Source organism: Diprion similis, chromosome 6, assembly GCF_021155765.1.
Source record: "Diprion similis isolate iyDipSimi1 chromosome 6, iyDipSimi1.1, whole genome shotgun sequence".
Classification (NCBI taxonomy): Eukaryota; Metazoa; Arthropoda; class Insecta; order Hymenoptera; family Diprionidae; genus Diprion; species Diprion similis.
Window position 1 is genome coordinate 15,311,422 of NC_060110.1, and position 13,836 is coordinate 15,325,257.

At 32.1% G+C, this 13,836-nt stretch overlaps 1 protein-coding gene and 1 long non-coding RNA gene across 9 annotated transcripts in view; one reads left to right on the top strand and one right to left on the bottom strand.

Annotated features, from left to right (window-relative positions):
• The first annotated feature begins 34 nt into the window (after nt 1–34).
• LOC124407282 lies at nt 35–13,808 on the top strand. The gene is made up of 3 exons (XR_006929304.1): nt 35–477; nt 6,458–6,466; nt 13,798–13,808. It is a non-coding gene; the product is annotated as an uncharacterized LOC124407282 (long non-coding RNA).
• LOC124407276 (rab GTPase-activating protein 1) overlaps nt 2,926–13,836 on the bottom strand; it is a 38,911-nt gene continuing 28,000 nt past the window's right edge. For 6 of the 8 annotated variants that reach the window (XM_046883266.1, XM_046883265.1, XM_046883267.1 and 3 more), the window contains 12 exons: nt 13,320–13,685; nt 12,909–13,184; nt 12,612–12,780; nt 12,191–12,432; nt 11,918–12,106; nt 11,698–11,823; nt 11,153–11,338; nt 10,717–10,891; nt 4,572–4,762; nt 4,348–4,407; nt 4,008–4,199; nt 2,926–3,884 (listed from right to left, as the gene is read on the bottom strand). In XM_046883266.1, coding sequence (XP_046739222.1) covers nt 3,669–3,884; nt 4,008–4,199; nt 4,348–4,407; nt 4,572–4,762; nt 10,717–10,891; nt 11,153–11,338; nt 11,698–11,823; nt 11,918–12,106; nt 12,191–12,432; nt 12,612–12,780; nt 12,909–13,184; nt 13,320–13,685 — 2,388 coding nt within the window. In that variant the 3' untranslated portion in view covers nt 2,926–3,668. Of the gene's footprint in view, nt 3,885–4,007; nt 4,200–4,347; nt 4,408–4,571; nt 4,763–7,942; nt 8,625–10,716; nt 10,892–11,152; nt 11,339–11,697; nt 11,824–11,917; nt 12,107–12,190; nt 12,433–12,611; nt 12,781–12,908; nt 13,185–13,319; nt 13,686–13,836 lie in introns of those variants that run through there. The other 2 variants (XM_046883263.1, XM_046883268.1) reach the window with 2 other exon arrangements.

A 13,836-nucleotide genomic window follows, 5' to 3' on the forward strand; every position in this document is an offset into this window, starting at 1 on the left:
AATTTAATTTTTACGTGCATTCGTTTGTATTTGAAATGAAAGAACTAGATACGACTTTGTTAATATTTTTTTTTACGTCATTAAGATATGATAAAATTAATAAAGGTATTGTGCTTGAAGACGGTTAAGATTGAATAAATATCGAGAATGTTGAAAATATCTATTGAGCTTACAATGTGCTTTAGCGTCGCCGTATAAAAAGGAGACAATACAAGATTTTTATGTACAAAACCCTCGACAAAACCATACAATCATCTACTATATAATGTAATTGTTTAGGGCCAGACTACATTTGAAATCTATGAAAACCTTGACGCCATTTAACATTGGATCTTTTTTCCATAGAAAGATAATTTGTACATGTATTTACCAATATCTTCTGACCTGTAACAATTAATAACACATAGATGTTGCAACTGCATAAAAGTATGTTATTGAGCTTTGTATGTCTATACTTGTACATAAATATCAAAACTTGTGTTACGTGCTCAGCTTGTTACACTTGTATTGTTTGGAAAATTAGCAGCTATTTAGAACAAACATGTTTTTTATAAATCAAATAATCTGTGATTCTTGAATTTTTATTGTGATTTTAAACAATTGCAGCTTTTTCAGCAATGTAAGTTATCAATAATAAAAGTGAGAAATTCGCTCGCTGTATATTATAAGACAGCCGCAATATTGTTAGATTGATTTGACTGTGAGAAAAAATTTGTTTGCCAGTACTTCAATAATCTACTTAAACTATGTTATATATTTTCCCATAAAGGTACTAAATGTCGAAGCTTTAAATTCATTGTTACATGATCGATGCACTCAATTTTTTTCTCATCCAACAGAATTTACGATATGTTATGCTTTGTGCAAAGTTTAAAATGAATGATACTCATCGATTCGATTTATTATTAGTTGAAACCGTTAGTAATGATTGAACTTCAATAATAAGTCTGTGTTGCTTTCAATCATCACTTTATCGTCATGCTTTATGATAATATTGGATAAAAGCGAAATTCAAATTGATATAATCTATAATTCTTTAGCTTTTAATTATAATATTCTCAGATTTGAATGATAGAGCTGAATAGGGTAAATCTTGTCAGATGGTAATTTTTAGAAGTTGTCATGTATAAAATATTCTAAGACTGAATTCACATATCATTGTATATTCCTTGAATGATATGAAGACTTTGGACTTAAAAAATAAAAATTTACCACAGATTTTGTATAAATATATTCATTTTTAATTCAAACAATAACACTTGAATACATAATATCAAGAGATACTAGGTTTATAATACCAAAATTTTCAAACAGGTGATCTTTAAAAAGAAGATCAATAATAGCATAATTATAGTGTCCGACAATTTATAGAAAGTGATTAATGTGTCTTAATTACTCAACCTGGATGGATAGAGAACAAGCGCAGTACATTACTTATTGTATCACTCGAGCAATGATACTGGATAGAATCAAAGTGTCCAAATATTTATGCACATATATCGACGACTAAGGAAATAAGAATTACCTGTAGTTTTAGCTTCATTAAACTAAAATAGGTCAAACTAAGGTATGTAAATAATTGACCTATTTTATTCAGTCGCATTGTTTATTTCAATAGCGGTGGAATAAAATTACAAGTTGTACAAGGTAACATGTATCAATATAATCACTGTAACTTTTATATGATCAGTTGATTGCTTATTATATTAATATATACAGTTATTGTGTCATCTAACTGGTTTTAAATCATAATATTAATACTATCAGTGTAACCCAGAGTCACTTGCATAATAAGGTTTCAAATATTGTTCTCACATATTTACTGTCATTTTATTTTTTTGTTACAAATTTTTTGGAATACTTTGATATTGCAAATATTAGAACACCAGTGACAGTGAGCTAACTCTAAATGAAATTTATAATCATGTGTCTGGTTGTATCTGCAGTATGTGGTTATTTTCAATGGATTTCCTATTTATTGGAACTACTCGTGTTTTGAAAAATTTCTGAAAACAATAATTAGTTTTGAACTTGGATTCTACTGATTACTAACCTTTCAATTATGCAACTTTATTTGTTAAACCTCATCTTTATTGATTCAGTGACACGTAAGTACACAAAGGTCATAGCCGGTTAAGAATGGGGATAAGCCCCTGATCAAAATTTTACTCAAAATTGGTGTAAAGTTTTCTCATACCGAAACACTAATCTGTACCAAATATTAGGTTTGGCCTGCTATTATAACTCGGATAATAAAAAAAAAAATTGTTTCTCAATTTCTGTTTTTATCCTTTCTTCCAAGCAACTGAATTTGATGAAAAAACTATGTCACATTAGAGCTCAAAATTGAAAGAGCAGAATACAGTTTGAAAAATCACTTTTTTATTGATAACTTGTATTATAGTTGCGAGTGTGGCCTCATATTTGGCATGAATTAGTGTTTCATAAAAGAACTGGAGACTAATTTTCAGTAAAATCCCCGACGAGGGCTGTACGGCCTTTCTTGACCGGCTGTGGCCGTTCACGTCACTTTCAGTTGGAATAAACCTTCTACCTTTACAGTAGAATTGTTGTGTATTTGTTTCAATTTTTATGGACATTTTTCTAAGAAATGCATCGGTCATAAAAAAAAATGATCTTACTCATGAATAAAAAATGACAGGGTAACTAAATCTATTCTATTCAAATAAACTAATCATTTTTCAAAAAAAGTGTAGTAACCAGAGAAAGTGTAAGACATACCGAGGTAACATATCTCATTATGACTTTGTCATATATTAACACACACACTCCATAAAAAAGCTCTCTTAGAAAACATATATGCATATCGTCAATCACCCATGATTGAATATTAAGGATCGTATTTACGACTGCATTTCAAGAAATAATCTCAGAAAATTGGACTTTGGTTATTCTTTTTTATACATACACATGTCCAAGATTTGAAACCTGATTCACAATATGGCCTCAGAATGGTAAGTCCATTTTTACCAAAGGAATGGTGAAAATGTATCTTTGACAATGTTGACTGCCAATGGAGAGTACCTGCCCATCGGTATATTTTCCCATTGTATGCAGTTTAATATGTTTAAACTAGTTTTTATAAAACACGTATAATGGTATTTTCTAATGTCTTGGATGTTTTCTATGTATTACGTTTTTATTATATTATTTTTTAACTGTGCAAAATTGTTGATTTAATATCAAATGAGTAATTACAGTTAATTACTAATGAATTAACAATGTACTATGGCAACTACAAAACAAATTTACCCAAACAATATTGATAATATTGTTTCACGATATTCTACTGGTATAATAGCGCTTAATTAAAAAAAATTATTAATCTCATTATTGTAATAAATTTTTTTAGTAATAATGTCTTTATGTGAATTTATATAATGTACTATGGAATCCTGCATGTGTAATTATGTTCTACATGTGTTTAGCTTATCATTTAACTATATGAACATGCACTTCATATACAGATCTTTTTTATGTGCACTGCACAATATTTTTTCTGTGGACTTCAATCTGGTTTCAGTTACATGCTGAAATTAAATCACGAAGGAAATCTTCACACACTATCCTCATTTTGCTAATATATTTTGAGTCGATACAGTTTCATAATCGCATAACATTTCCTCATAAATTTCAGACTTACCAATTCAGACAACTTCCTTCAGATTATCACGGCTCTGAGAATGTATTGTCTGTCTTACGTCTCCTCCAGGAGCACTGTCACGTCTCAAAATGCCGGGACCAACTACATCACGTTTATTAGCAGCTTCTTTTATACTAGACAAAGTTTTACTGAGCCATGGCCAACTATTCCTCGCAGCTTGGAGCTCGGAAGCAGTGGCATGGAGTTGATGTGTTAGATCCTGTGTAAAAATAAATACCCTTAGAAACCTGTACAACTGTGACGTATGTCTACTATATAACTGTTAATGGGTACACATCAATATTAGGGGAGAAAAAAGGAAAAATCAAGGCGTCTTACGAACCTGGTTTCTGCATTCAGCCTCTACGTGAGCCAATTTAGTTTGTGCTAATTCCAATTCTAACTCCCTAACTCGTTCCTGAGCTCTATGCAGTACTGAATCGATTCTGTTTTCCATATTCTGCGTCGAATCAGGTAGCGCTTTGGGAGATTGCACGATGCTACTTCTACACTGCTCACAGCTAGAAACTTTAGACTGTAACAATATATTCGTTTTAATACTCTCGAATAAATCTTCGAACTTCACTTAATTGAAGAATTTCGTACATTGCTGTGACTTAGTGCAGTATCATGTAAAACACTTTCAAAAAACCATTTTATTGCATAATGCTTTGTTTACTTACACGTAAATCATTCAGCGCACTTTTGGCTGCATTGTGGTCATCTTCCAATCTTTGACAAATCTGAAATAAAATGAAAATATAAATATCTTATGTGTAATGTGTCGTAAGCAGGAATATTAAAACATAATCGTTATATAACATGAAGATTTTCTATGTTGATTCAGTTGCCTGCATTCGTTATTATGAAATAAAGTTCCAAATTATTATTCCTACATGTGATTTACCTGTTTGTATTCAGCGATGATCACACCACTCCGGCGATTTTCTGCGCAAGCCTTAGTCACCTCTCTCTGTAGCATTTCCTTAACCTGTGTAAGTTCTGCTTCAAGTCGTAGCTTCTCTTCTTCACCTCTCGCCACAGCTCCACGTAACTGTTCAACTTCATTACTGTATTCGTCAGCATTTTCTTGCGCCTCTGTACGAAATATTGGCATTATTATGTCTTTGTAGTCAGCAGTTTATTCGCTGTTTTGTAATAATTATCGTCAATATTCCTTTTGTACTTTAGGAACTAAAAATATGTTGATAATGTTTGTGAAATGAATGCTGACAAGTCTTGATTTGTTCCTATACTAGTATTATCTACGTTTTTTTCTAAACAGCACATCTCAACCACATCCTGTGTAAGTCAAATGATATAAAACACTTTGTGTTAAATAGACGGCTAGTCAAAAGTTGAACAGTTCACTGCTGTTTTACCATTTATGTACTGTGCTATAATATGAAACCAAACTGTTCATCTTGCTAAAAATAACCACAAGGTAATGTGGTCGTTTAACAGATAACATTCTATCCAGCTTGAATTACAGATTTATTATTATACTTGTGTTACTAAAATACAAATGAATAATGGATAGGATGATTAAAGACAATTCTTTGTTCTTAAAAATGGATCACGTAGATACTTGTAATATGTATGTGATTTTAAGACTCCCAAAATTATTATTTGACAGAATTTTTCATCATAGAATAGTACAAATTATACAAATTTTAAGTATATCAGTATTACAATTCTTTACAGCTCTTCTGTTGCAACTTGTCATTACTTGAAATTATCAGAACTTGACTATTACTTGCATTTACTTTATGCGTTTAAATCATTCTACCGAAGCAATGGACAAACACATCTTCAAATCCTAGTATGTGTTTATAGAGTAGCAGAAATTTTATAACAAGTATTAATATGTTCACTTCTACACTATATCTATATTACATACTACCAATAATAAAAGTGTATCAAATGCTACAAGTAGTAAAACTCCGTCAAGTTAGCTCGTGATATATGAAACATTTGAAGTTATTCAATAAATCCAGAGGACAATCGATCTCTGCCAATTACTCATATAGCATATGTACAATGTATACAAGAAACGTAGTAAATTATTTTATAAAAGCTTGACCTTCAAATATTTTATTAGATTTAATTTTATTACGCGTCAGTGCAAGTGATACTTAAAGTACATAGCTATACAATACTCGGCCTTTTATGCAAGTTGGTCTTGGTTCTGCTCTGTCCAGTAACAAAACTAATCGCTAAGCTCTGGGATTGCTGTTGACGTTAGCAAAATAATGTGTATATAGTGCAAGATATGCAATTGTCTTTACTATTTGTAAATGAAGAGAATTGACATTAGTGATAAAAGAAAATTATATCGTCAAGTTTGAATGTAATATTTCTATCACAAATTCAGAAACTGCATCATGTTTGTCTCTAAGGTAATGTTATGTAAGAATGGTTCATCAAATTTGAAAGAGCTTCTTTTTGTGAAATAATGACCGTGCACAGTAATAAAACTGCTTGCAAAGTAATAAAATTGCAGTACTCTAGATTCGATTCACATGTAAGCATCCCCTATTTAAACCAAAATCCAGTCAAAAAATCACCGAAATTTGGTTTGTAGAACAAATTCAAGTAGAAACAACCCTTGCTATGAATAACAGGTCTATGTTTCTCTATTCTTAGAGTCACCAGAGACCTAATGTATATAACCACTGCATTCACTATGTAGTTTAGAAACATAACTAACTGACGTAAGTTGATCGTCTTGTGTTGGCTATGACTTATCAGTGTACATACACCTTTAACGATCACCTTGCATTTGATTACTAGGTATTGTATGTAGGGAATGACGTTCACGTTTACCATGTATGTACAAAGTGTTTTATGGAATGAACCTATAGATATCTTTGGTTCTGTGAAGGCGAGTATGTTTTATGGTCAGAAAAATTTTACTTTCTATTGATTTCTCGATACCAAAGCTTTAACATTATAATTTTTATAATTTAGACCTGAAGCATTGAATTGTTCGTGACAACAGTGAAGTAGACTCCACCTAAACATTTCTTGAGGCTAAACCACTCAAAAAATAAAGAATAAATAATTATAACTGATTAAGCTGAATTATTTGCATACCTATACTTGAAAACTGTGGAGGAGGATCGATTTTACAGAAATCAATTCTACAGCGTAAATGTTGTACAGAATATTTTCTACAGCAATGTTTTTCTGCAAAATATGTTCACACAGAGAGGAATTCGAGATTCACATCAATCCTGCATGAAATATTTCATACGATAATTATTTTACAGAACAGTTTTCTAATTCCACACATCCAACACAATACTTGTTCGACACAACACACAAAAATTCAACACAAATAATTTTGATTAAATTAAATTAAATTCTACGAGATTGACGATTGAATGTATGATTTCCACGATTCGATGATTGCTCTGAATGTACTACACACATGCATGCGGTCAAAAAATTTCTGTAGTGAAATATTCAATGGAAAAATATTCGGTAGAACAATTCATGTAGGATTATTCCTGATATGAATTTCAAATTCCTTTTTGTAGAAAAATATTCCCGCAGAAACGAGTCTGTAAAACATATTCTGTAGAACACTTGCTCTGTAGAACTGATTTCTGTAGAATCGACCCAGGTTTAAAACTATGTCCCAGAACGTTATTGAACCTCAGAGACCTAATGATCGGTTTGAATACCTTGTAAACTCATCTAATGTTTTTGTTTATACACCTTTTAAGCAATTAATAACAAGATTTTATCGATTTCATAATAATATTAAAAATGTATTTTAAAAGATTTATGGATGCTTAAATTGAGTGAAAGGGTCAACTGATAATTGATTCAGCACGAACATTACCTAAAGTAATATGAACCTCTGCTAATATGATTAGAATATTTCATAAATTTTATATTCTCTCCAAAAATCACAAGAACAGTACAGTAGAACCCTGATTACCGTGACCTCAATTTTCTAAATCCTTCATTATCCAACAATTCTGTCTATTGTTTGAATAAATCAGAAAAAAACAAAGTAGATAATTGAAATTCTACAGTAATTTATTAATTTTCAAGAATAGACTTCACTACAATTTTTCGTATGAATTATGGATAACGATTTCGATAGTTGAAGGACAAAACATAAAATTAGTATATTAAACATTAACAAATTCAAACTCCATTCCCAAAATGCACCATGCGCTTTCAAAATGCTGAAATAAGCAACAAAATAAAAATAAAAAAAAATAAAAAATGTGTAGGGATGGGATTGAAGGAATAATTTATAGAACTAAATAAGTATGTTTCGTACTAACGAAGCTATTTATTTTCAACAAATAGTAATAAATAATATAAACAAAGGGAAATGCAACTTTTGTCAGATAAAGTGGCTGTGTCCAATTGACTGATAGGTATTCACATAAGACAACCCGTATGATTACTAAATATAAAAGCAGGTTGATTTTTTTCATGATGAATGTCTTATAAGTAGATGAAATGCAAGAAAAAAAGCTATTCACCCTAATTTACCAATTTGGTAAAAATCCATAATTATCCAGCCTTTTAAATAATTAAGCTTTATATGTAATATCACTTTTTGCATATCCTTATTGCTTGGTAAGAAATACCTAGAAAATTTGTTCGTTTTCGAAGAGAGAAATATACACATACTCTGCTGAGTCGATTTCGGTGAATACCTGATACACAAATTTTATCCCACATAACATATAAAATGTCTAAAGTATAAAAGTAAGAAAAAAGTAGAAAAAAAGATTATTTCTTTGGGATTCTCAGATGTGTGATATGCTCAGTAGTTCGGAAGTGTCAGCTCTAGAAAATCTCTGATTAAAAAAATTGGATAACTGACTTCCATATTTTTCAATTTTGTCTAATGGCATTTTAACGAAATCCCCTGCTTTTGCTACATCTGCAAACCACAAGGAATCGCTGGCACCCGAGACAGGATTTCGTTCTGGAATATAATTTTCTGTCTAAATCGTTTGTTAGTTTTTCGATTAAATTTTTTAGTATGTTGTGCAAGATCTTGAATCCACCACCTGTATGTCAGATTAAGAAATGGAAAGCTAATAGAATTCATCTGACATGCTTGATAATTTATAGATCGAAGATTCCAAACTACACACCTGGTACTTAAATATCACACATATACCTATGTAGATAAGACTATATTTTAATTATTACTATTTCTTATATAATTAATGGTTTTTGGGTACTTTACCGTGGACTAGGACATTTAATACCAGGACATCATACACAAGCAGTTAGCCCTAGGTCATGCATGCTCTACAAACTATTTATCTACTTACGAGACTAGCTTGGTCACTTATTATTGTGACGATCATCAAGTACGTTTTTGAAATCTACCCACTACGACATATATTGTTCCCAATGTCTACTATATTCTCTCGTTCCAATTGCTCTACCGCAAACCTCACGAGGTTCTTTTTTTTCTCCAAAAATGGTTTGATAATTTTAAATGCCAAAGTAACGCTACACTGACATATTATATGTGAGAAAAACACACTGTGGACAAGATAAATCATAGAGACTGACGTTTTTCTAAGTGATATACAAAAGACTGCTTTAGACTTGCATTAATAATAACAAGGGTAGAGATCTTTGATCAATTTATAGCATTCAAAATCAACAGATACCAGTGGATAATCTAAGAGCCCATGGCGGCAATTGTGAGATTCTTGATTATTCTGAATACCTTCTTCCACAATTTACATAATATTGTTCATTACTATTCAGCTAACGTAATCCTATAAATGTTTTATAATACAATAACCCTATAATTTTAATTTTTTAATTCCAAATTCTCTTATATCGATCTACATCGTTGCTTATGTATATATTTCGAAGAGAACTGCTTCTCGAAATGAATTGACACAATTTTTACTAACGTGTTTCGAGGCAATGATAATGTTTCATAGAATTTGAGTGGAAAAATACTCTGTAGAAGTATTACAATAATAACTACAAAAAACAATGACAATGCGAGCCAATGAATCGTAGGTGACGTAAAATCAGGTGATGCAGGCCTAGAGATAATTTGCAGTGATAAAAGTGGAAGTTACTTAGTTGCAGTAGTGGACGAATTAATAACATATTTTTCGTGAAGTTAGGAATTCACAAAGTCATAAGTCTTCCGCTTCTAAATTAAGCAATATCGGATGTTCCTGTGCCATGTGATTGTAACACTGGGCCATAACGAGACATAATAACGAGCACAAATTATGAATATACAGAGTGCACACAATGTTAAAAATTTTGTAAAAAAGTACCTTAACGATTTTTCATTGTTGTAGTTTTCAAGTGCACAAGCATAATAGCAGCTCTTGCAACAACAATTTTGACATTCGAGGAAAACAAAGAAAACACCAAACTCGATCAGATCCTGCCATAATTAAGCGGGTATAAAATCTTAAGATCTTTGTGAAGGAATGATAGAATAAACAATTTTTTTAGACTTGATTCATCTCTCATGCCCATGAGGGAAAACTACATTATGAACTATGGTATGCTGCATTGATACAACGCTATCGTGATGGAACAACATTGGAGAAATCTGGGACCATACGAAACTAACCAGTATCAAGTTAATATAGAATATGGAAGTCATTGCCATTTGTGAGAAAAATAATCTGCAAGCATGTAGATTTGATAAAACTTCAGTTAGCTACAGTAGTAGTAGGAGATTTAACGAGATGGCTACATAGATGTTTTGTATGTTGTAATCGATAAGAAACTCCATGCTTTCGCATTATCAATTTTACCTAAGGTGTTCTAATTAAGTTGATCAAAATCAACTGGGCCAAGTACACAAGACAATTACTAAGTATGTGATGTGATACCTAATACATAGTATTGTTACTTGGTTACTTGTGAATTCGTCACAAACGAATTATTGAGTATCTTACATTACACTCACAACCAATTAGAATAAGCAATAGGAAGAAGAACAGCCTATCAAGAATAATGGAAAGTTACGCATGAGATGCGGTGGAGACACGCAGTTCAAACATAGAATATAAAATTACCTTTTAGTGTCATGAATTCTGCTTCATACTTTTTCAGTTTCTTCAACGCAACTGAACATGCTAGTTTCATCACGTAGCGTGAAACTTCTTCATTACGACAACGCTTTGGCAAGTGAACTCTGAAGTATTTCAATATACTTTCAAAGTCTAACTGAAGTAACTCTTTCTTACACAGCTGAAATGAGTAATAACAATTATGCATTTCGATGTTATTGCACTCGACATTATTACAGTATCTGTAATTATTCTCTCTAATATTGTTTCATGCACTGTTTTGAAGTGATTTTCACAAAGTTGACCAACAGCTTCCAAATTGTTGGAATATTCGTCATTCCACTAGTACAATTTTTAATGTATAACTTAGATATGTAGGGATAAAAATTTATTATGAAGAAAAAAAAGGAAGAGAATTTGTTCCTGAATATCATCATCTTACCGTTAATAACGCAAGGGCCACTTGGAATAATGTGTCCAGACCTTGGAGTAAAAATACATCCAAAATGTGAAAGACTAGATACAACGGAAATCTCGCTGTGAACAGTGTTAGAAACCACTGTGCAGCAAACATATGAGTTTCTACTCCACGATCACAGAAATGTTTGTACAATTCTGGTAGTTGGTCCTGCAATCAAAAGTATTTATTAAAAAAAAAAAAACGTTTTCCAAGTTTTATGTTCGCAATATTGTTACACCATTCAGAGTTTTGAAAATAACCATGAATTTTTAAGATGATCCAATGATTTTCCATTATAGAATTTCAATTAGAATTAAATCTATTGTATAAACTAATATATGATATACAATACGATAATAATGTTTAGTATAATGATGGTCACTAATCCATTCTTTCCCTTGCCTCATACAAGTCTCCTGTAGATTTCTGGGAACATACTCTACCAAGTATGCCGGGAAATGACGGTGATTATTATTATTGTTGTTGTTATTATTATTAACTAATCTGAATGGTGATGAAAATGTTACCTCCATGAGACGATTCAACTGGTAAAACCGCATGTGAAGATTGTCGAATCTATCTTTGTACAAATCCCGAAGGCCGTAATCGTACATTAGTTTAACTAGCACACAGAAAGCCTGCTCCTCTGGCATCTAGAAAAATAGAAGGAGAATATTTATGAAATTTTCGGAAACTTATACCAAATTAAATGCAATTCAATTGAATAATTTGTCTATTGTAACTCACATGTAACAGTAAACTAGCAACGAGAAAACTGAGTCCTTGGCAGTAACCAACTTCCTCATCATAAACAGCATATGCCTTACTTATTCTGTAAAGTGAGTCTTGGCCTAGACCACCTGTTTCTTTGAAAAAATCATGGGCTGGGAAAGTCCTATTTATATCTCTTAAGATAACACTCTCACAGCTGCTTTCCTATATAGGAAAGTGAATATTAGAATACATTCTGCATTTCCCATTGCTCAGGTAACTGTGTACATGGTAAGTCATTTTACATACTTTAGTGATCAGCATTCGATATTTGTCCATCATTTCCTGCGAGTTATCACAATTGCTTAGCCTTTGCCAAACTTGGGCTCTGAGTGCTTCAGGAATTCCTAACTTCGTTAGTTTTATAAGAAGCTTAGGCCGTTGTTCATTTACCTGCCACGTATCTAAGACTTCTGCCCAATTGGCTAACTCATCGGCAGAACAGTCTTTCGAAACCTCACCTGTACCGCTCAACATCGGTTCATCTCCATCTGTGAATGAGAATGATATTGCTGAATGATATAAGAATATTAAAAGTCAAACTAAAATTGAAAATTAGAATGGGATTGAATTCTGATGAAAAAACTTAGTTACACATTCTTACAAAAGGTTCCTTTACATAGACATATTGCAGAATTCGTTTTTCTTAACCCTAAAGAGAAAATGATACCTGAATCAAATTCTTCCTTGGGTGTTAATGTATCTATGCTTGTAATAGATGGTGATCTGATTAAGGACGCTAGGTTCAAAGCGAGGTTCAATCGATTTCGGTCCAACTCCCCAGACGTTTCTATACTTTGAACTTCATAATGCACTTCTGATCCATCTCCAGGTATAATCTAGAGTAAACACAACTAGATATTGATTTATATATAACATAGTTTAAGTAAAAATAAGTACAAGAGTATTAAACGGAATGGTGCGTCTAGGTTCAATGGTTATTCATTTAATGTCAGTAATTGTTCACCTCTTTTGAATTGAGGTAAAATTGTTGAACCAAATGGCGTTTGTTAAAGTACCAAAATCTTTCATTCTGTGGAAAAATTTTTACGGGTGTCTCGATTAAGAACCGTACTGGTTCTCTTATCCCACGAATTACAAGATCTACTGCGACTGTCATGAAAATTTCACCCTCCTTAGGTATTTCAACATTCAAACTCTCTAAAGCCGGATCAGCTGGATCCCAAAGACCACAGATATTATAGCATTGTTTGTCCTGACCCATTGGGTTTGGGTTGACCTGCTGTGATGAGATTTTAGTAATATTAGACGATTATAAATACTGTTATTCATTAAATGTGCAAATAATGCATTTATACAAGCTTACAATTTAAACATCACGACACATAAATCCAATCATAGTTTTATTTTATTTTACCATCTCGAGAAGACGCATGTCGCTGTGCTTTACATTTCGCCCAGGACTGACTAGTACTCCAAAACACCTTTCAATTTCCAAAGTTACACCTCCTTCTTTGCTCGATACTTGCTGAATGCTTAGAAAAACTTGCTTGGCAACATTGCATCTGAATTTGAAGCAATTCCTGTCCTTTGGGACTGTGCTGAATCCTCCTTTTCCATCTTCTTCTTTTACCTCCATTGTAACTTCGAAGATGAAAACGCGGGAATTGCTTTTTTCATTGCCAGGATTAAATCCATTAAAATCACTGCTAGTCAACGAACTTGTCATGGAACGGGGAATTCTTTGAAAGGCTTTGGCAAAACATGCCGATACTTGACCTACCTGCACAATTAATTTATTCCAAGTGACTAAGTAACTTAAATGCAGCAAATTATGAACAATACATAAAAGTTGACGATACACATTTGTACATATCTCTTCACACTTTTGTTAGGAAAATTATACCATTCACACAAAGTATCACAATAATTAA